Source organism: Nematolebias whitei, chromosome 10 (genome assembly GCF_014905685.2).
Source record: "Nematolebias whitei isolate Nwh7 chromosome 10, NemWhi1, whole genome shotgun sequence".
NCBI lineage: Eukaryota > Metazoa > Chordata > Actinopteri > Cyprinodontiformes > Rivulidae > Nematolebias > Nematolebias whitei.
In genome coordinates this window covers 36,122,800-36,129,739 of record NC_056507.1, presented here as the reverse complement: position 1 = coordinate 36,129,739, position 6,940 = coordinate 36,122,800, and the positions used below count along the sequence as shown (strand labels likewise).

General features: G+C 39.1%; 1 protein-coding gene across 1 annotated transcript in view; it reads left to right on the top strand.

Annotated features, from left to right (window-relative positions):
• The window catches only part of LOC119416498 (A disintegrin and metalloproteinase with thrombospondin motifs 20), a 147,889-nt gene that overhangs the window by 51,859 nt on the left and 89,090 nt on the right, over positions 1-6,940 (top strand). The window contains exon 12 of the mRNA XM_037683732.1: positions 1,641-1,745. Within this exon, the coding sequence (XP_037539660.1) occupies positions 1,641-1,745 (105 nt within the window). The remainder of the gene's footprint in view (positions 1-1,640; positions 1,746-6,940) is intronic.

The following is a 6,940-nucleotide window of genomic DNA, read 5'->3' as shown; positions in this document are numbered from 1 at the left end:
TATGTGTGTGTGTGTGTGTGTGTGTGTGTGTGTGTATTAAGGCGTTTTAAACTCTTCCCACACTCCTGCAATGTTCTAAACAATTTCTAAGCTGTAAATCTCTAAAAGAGCACAGAATGTCATGATTTCAGCTCCCTGCCTCCTCAGCTCTCAGCCACCTGCAAGCGCTCTTGGCCACGCCCACTTCTCTGCTCTGCAGGAGAACAGCTGATCAGCTGCAGGAGGAAGCTTTTTCTGCAGCTCTGGGCTGCACAAAGGTGCAGCAGGTGCTAAATAATTTAAAATAATTTATTTTAAATAAAAAAGCCATGCCAATCGTGTGGCTCATCTATCAATCAGCCAATTTTGTGTCATGTCCAATCTTATTAAAAAAAAACGTGATAGAGCAAGTTTGCGATAAACGAACCGCGAAGGAGCGAGTGACTACTGTATTGTCATTAAAAAATTGCAACATTCTCTTTTAGAAACCATTAAGCTCTGAATCAAGGACACTAAATCACTAAGCTCTGAATCAAGGACATAAATTAGCACACAGATTACTATTAGCACGTCTGTAAGCCAGACTGTGGTGACATGGGGCTGTAAAAGTTATATTTTATAACGTAACTTACACCTCTGTGTTGTCAGAATTATTACAGAAAATTATATTGAGATTTAGGATCAGAGCATCTTGCCTTTAAATTAAAATCAAAGTATTTTTCATCAAGACAAGACAAAACCACATTTTATAATGAAAGAAGCCTTGTTGGAAGAGATGCATAATGTACATTGCGAGAGTTTTCTAAACAAGAACTTGAACAATGTTAGTCTTTAGTGTATGAATTGTGAATGGCAACCTTACCGTACTTTTTAACTGAGTTAGCAAAGCTTTTAAAAGTTTTTTTAATTACATTTTGATCTTGTGTTGTTTTTATGAGCCAGATGCCAAAGACAAAGCTCCATTTCATTGAATGTTATGGACAATAAAGTTGAATTGAATTGGATTGAATTACAAGATATTAAAGCTTTACTCAAGTATTTTTCTTATTGTTGATGATAATGAGATAATAAAAACAAATATTGATTTCATGCTTTCTACAACGACGTGAAATCAAATATATTTTTGGCATAATTTTTTATTTTTTCAACTTTTTATAATTTGTGTCTGTGCAACTGTTGATAAAAATTTGGATTTAATATATTGAATTTTTGTATTTATTTAAACCTTTATTTTACCAGGAACCATTGAGATTAGTAATTTCTTTTACAAGGATGTCCTGGGCAATGTGCGATGTACAAATATACAAATACAGCAACAGTCTTAACAACAGTAATATTAAAATATTTACAACAAAATGATGAAAATAATACATGTATGTCTGGAAAATTATTCCCGCCATGCAACATGATGGTGTCCATCTATTTATTTTCATTCTACTAAACTAAATGCTTGTTTTGAGGAACTAGATGATTGAATTAAAACTACAAGCACATCCCTGTACCCCCTCAATATAATGCAGAAATACACTCTAATCAAGCCTAACGTTGCTAACTATAATTACGTACCTCTACAGATGTGCTGTGAAAATCTCACTGGTTTGTTACTTTTTACTCTTTTCAGCCCACATTATTTAGTGCTTCTGGTCACATTTTCTCCACAGAAACAGTGCAAAAGGTTGTGGTGTACGAGTGCTGAGGGGGACCACAAAGGCTGCCGTACCCAGCACATGCCACTGGCCGACGGGACAGACTGTGGCCATGGAATGGTAAGTTAGTCCATGTGCAGATATGGGATTTAGGCAAACCACAATGAAGTTTTAGGATCTGCAGTAAAAATGTGTTTGCTTTCAATCTACCTCAGAATATTTTATTCAGTATAAAGACACTGAAGAAGATGATATTGTGCAACTTCATTACAGTGTCACAACAAGTTATGTACAGAAAGGTTTCCTTTCCTACTTGCCTAATTTAAATAAAGTATTTGTACTTCATGTAATAATTGACCACACTGAATGATTCCAGTGGTGTAAAGCATACATCACAGTTCATCATACACTAATTCCTCCAACCCATGTACAAGTCACATAAAGTGATACCTTCAGTGTTGTCATGGGGACCCCACCACTGATTAACCTTCATGTTCTCCCTGCTCTGGGACTTTATGCTAACCATAGCCGGGATGAAGGCGTAGACTCTTTCAAAGAGGATGCCACCTATTCACAGTTGAGTCACCTTGGTATGAACGAGTGACCTCAAATCCTCCTGGAAAGGAGAGTGATTGAGCCAGTGGTCAGGCTGAGGCCATCCTAATTTCTCACATGGAGATTCTTCTAAGCAGGAGACAGGAGTTGAAGAAGAAGGATGTATGAACACTGGCTGGAGTTCAACATTTAAAAAATTCATGACTGAGAGTAGAAGAGAAAGATGGAGAAGGAGATTCTTTTCTCTCCTTAACCTTTTGCCCTGACTGAGTTTTGCAGTGCAAGCCCATGTTGTCTTGTATCCTTTCATCTGGTTCGGTCTCCCTACGCACCATGTTAGGACCTGGAGGAGCCATGCCTACCGAGGAGGGGTTAACTGGGGATAGCTAACATCTTAATCCAACTACAACAACCAGACTAAAGAGTAATGTGCCTGGATTGTAACCTCAGGATCTGCTCCCACCCTGTGTGTGTGGGAAAAACAGAGTTGGGTTTTCTCTACATTGATGGCATGAGTGGTTCAGAAACGCAGACCTAAAATGGGGACATTTGAGCAATCAACTACAAACAGTGTCAGCTAAAAGTTGGAATTATCCTTTAACAAATTCACAAAAGGTAAAGATAAAAAAATAACAGGCATCTGGACTACAGGATAAGATATTACTTTATATCCACTGTGATTTATTTTATGATTTCTGTTGAGCTATAGACTACATAGGCTATTTATTAACTCCCATTGTCATGTTTTTTCTTACAAAACATTTAATTGCTTGTTTTGTAATTTATATTGAAGATGAAGGCAGGCTATTGTCTTGCCATTCTTAGGTTAGTATTAGTGCACATATATATTTTTTTTATTTAACCTTTATTTATGCAGGTAGTCTCATTGAGTCATGATAGACCTGTTTTTTGGGAGCAAATGGTGGGAGGTTAAGGGCCTTGCTCAGGGTCCCAGAGTGGAGCAAATGAGGGTGGAGGCAGGTGTGGGTGTTTCACTTTTTCCACCCACATTTTGATGTTGACGGTACCGGGAGATGAACCTGTGACTTTTTGATCACAGGCCCATCTTCTCTTACCTCTGCGCCACCGCTCCCCAAACTATATATATACTTTATATAAACTAAAGTTTGTGTTAAATAGTTACGGCATTCCTCAAAACATTTTTTACTGGAAGGTGAGCTCTCACAGTATGCCATGACCTGCATGGTAGATTATTATTTTATATTCCATGATTTCGTTGGTGCACAAAGGAAACAGTTTGTACAAAATTATGTGTTTTCAACCAGAATGTTCTTCCTAGTTTTTATTGCCTTAAATTCACAGCGTGTCTTTGATCCCACAGGACTTTTGGATGTATACAGATGCTGCTTTGTGAATTTTCCTCATGTGGAAACAGGTGTACACAAATGTCAGAAAACCTGATTTCTTGCTCGTTTTAATGTCCATAGTCCACTTATTTTTTGGTAGGTGGCAAGGATGCCTCTTGAAATCAACAACCTTTAATTTAGGATCATATTCACTTGTTATGTTTTGTCACTTGGGGGCCGGGGGGGGGGGGGGGGGGGGGGGTGTCCATGAACTCTTCTGTAGAAGAGTGTTGAAGGTTCATAACCTCTATTGAAAAGATTTTTTTCAACTTTTTGCCACATTTTAATTTCTAAAATATACAGTTTTTAAATTCAGGAAGTATTCTAAAGCATTAAGAGAAGATGTTTCCTGTGATGTTTGGAGCAGACAGCTCAGACAGAATCTTAACCTGTGTGGGATCAGATGTACAGTAGGCTGAGCTGCTTCTTCTTGTTGGAAGTAAAGCAGGTTTTCAGGTATGATGTACGTCATCAAATTAGTTTGAGACAAAATCTTCAATTTTCACATTTGCACATTGCACATTTGCAATGAAAAACATCGTCTGATTCTTATATCAGTTATGCAGTTGTATGAAAAATGTCAACAGATATTTTTTCTGGTTAAAAATGAATATACTTCTATAGTTTTTAATGTCACTTTCATATACACAGTGTTCTGTTATAGAACAAATTTAATTATTACATTTATTAATGGATTATAAATTATAATATTCTTTATAAATATTGTTCAAGGGCAGCACAGTGGCATAGTTGGTAGAGCTGCTGCCTCTCAGCGAGAAGGTTGCCGGATGAAATCCCAGGTCAGGACCTTTCTGGGTGGAGTTTGCATGTTCTCTTCGTGCTGCCTGGATTTTCTTCGGGTACAGTAGTCCCTTGTTTATCGCGAGGGATCCGTACCTGAAGCCCCGTGATAAGTGATTTCAGCTCTGGCTCATTTGCTCTTTGTCACCTGCAACTGCTTTTGGCCACGCCTACTTCTCAGCTCTGAGAACAGCTGATCAGCTGCAGCAGGAAGCTTTTTCTGAAGTGTGGGTTGCACAAAGGTGCAGCAGGTGTTAAATAATTTAAAATAATTAATTTTAAATAAAAATTCCATGCCCATTATGCGGCTCATCCATCAATCAGCCAATGTCATGTCCAATCTTATTTTGAAAAACTGCGATAGAGCAAGTCCGTGATAAATGAACCGTGAAGTAGTGAGGGACTATTGTACTCCAATTTCCTCCCACAGACCAAAAACGTTAGGCTGATTGGTAACTCTAAATTGTCCCTAGGTGTGAGTGAGAGAGTGAATGGTTGTTTGTCCCGTTTGTCTCTATGTGTCCCTGTGATGGACTGGAGACCTGTTCAGGGTGTCCCCCGCCTCTCACACTGTGACTGCTGGACATGGGCACCAGTGAGGCCCGCAATCCAGAAAGGGAAAAGCAGGTAAAGATAATGGATGGATGGATATTGTTCAGTATAGCACTGATCTTGTGTGTTGTTGCTCCTTCTTGCATACTGGGGCAGTTAATAATGTTTAGTGTGGAGCTTGTCCTGGTAAATAACATGTCACCATGTAACTTTTACCTATGTAATGATTGGAATTTAAAACAATTTTATACATAATAAATTTGTAGCTCGGAAAACTATATATTTTTAAAAAGTAGAAAATGTAAAGAAACTGAGTTCTTCCACAGGTGGTTGTTTTATGGACCTAACCTTCAGTCTGTGCGTGCGTCGGTTGCGGTACTTCCTTTGTTTGTGTCGCTTCGTCTTCATGCAGGGTGCTGTTTGAAGTATCCTGAGTTGAAAGAGATGGCGACCCTGCACTCACCTGCCCGTACAAGCGTTCTTTTATGTGGTATTTCTGTGTGTCCGTGAGCGTGCTCATCCTTAGTTCTGCACCGTCAGATAATATTCACATCCAGGCAAGTCCTAACTCTTTTGTGAGTTTAGCCTTTTTTACATATCAACAGGGTTTTATCCCTTTTTTACTCATAATAATCTATTTTATAATTCCTAATCCATCCTAACTCATCTCCTTATCCCATGTTTTGGTTTTTCTGCAATCAAGTCACGAGGTTCAGGTCTCGAGACTTTACAAGGTTTAGGGTCAGGCTTCTGGCTTTTAGGTGTCATATCTGGAGGATTACAACTGTGGGCCCTGCTGGGGGGGTGGGGTGGTAGTACAGTAGCTTCAGGAGTTAGAGCATGTACAGATTCTCCTCAGCGGTCAGACATTTGTAGCTCCAAAGTTTCATTCACAGCGATTTCAGATTGTTTTTTTCTGAATTGTCTTCACGGTTTGTGTGAACATGTTGTCTAAGGAAGTTTTTTATTTTGTTCTTTCGAGTTATGAAACAAAGTTGTGACCGCATTGGGTAATTGAGGTCGGTGCCAACATAGTGGGAGAGCAGCACGTCCGCCAAATGATGGGGGGGTTTGTTTGTATGCTGCTTAGTTACAAAAGGGCAGTGAGCACAGAGGGGTTCAGGGGTAGTTTGCTCTCTCTTTCTCCCTTTCATCTCTGACCCTCTTTGCTTCCTCTGCCCTGATCTTCCTCCAAACCTCACTCCCTTTCTATTGCTTTCACAGGGCGCTGAAGTGTGTAATGCGGTCACATGACCTCTTGGCGGTGCGCCTGTGATCTTGCTCAGCAAGCCGCAGCCTAACGAGAGCATCCCATCACTTGTTGTCTATAAATACTAGCCACCCACCCACACTACTATTACCCTTCTTCCACTCCCCCACCCCGTCCTCTCTTTTTCTTCAAGTTCCTATTGGCCTTTACTTTCCAAAGCTATTTTTCAGACATTTTGAAGTGGTTAAAAAGTTAGGAGTAATTAATATCTTACCTGTTGTAAATAGGTCTTTGAACAACCGCAGTTTGAAGAAATAACGTTTCATTCTGACCAGATTGATGAGCTCACAGCTAGTCCGAGCAGGACCAGAACAAAGTGGGTTGCTGCTGCTTTAAGACAGATTCAATCTAAAATAATTCATTGTGGCTTTTCCAAAGGCTATTTATATTACATGGTTATTTACCAAACGCTCTGAAGTTATTTAAAAGGGCAAACAGCAGCAGCTAGCTTTAGCGTTCCACGTGCAGTTCTGGTCATAATATTTTAACGAGAACAACCATGAAATGTAAAACTAATATTGGTGTAAAGTATTTTAAATTGAAGCTGTTTGAAGTTCTCTACAAGGTGATTGTTTGTTAGTAACCTTTCCACAGAACCTCAGGTGAAAAACGTTTTAATTATCCCTTAAATCCTTTTTGCTATTCAAATACAGTAGTCCCTCGTTTATCACAGGCAATCTGTACCCTGAAGCCCCACGATAAGTGAAAAACCATGAAGTAGGAATAGTAGTGCAAGTAGTAATAAGTAGTTTATTTTAGTATATATATAT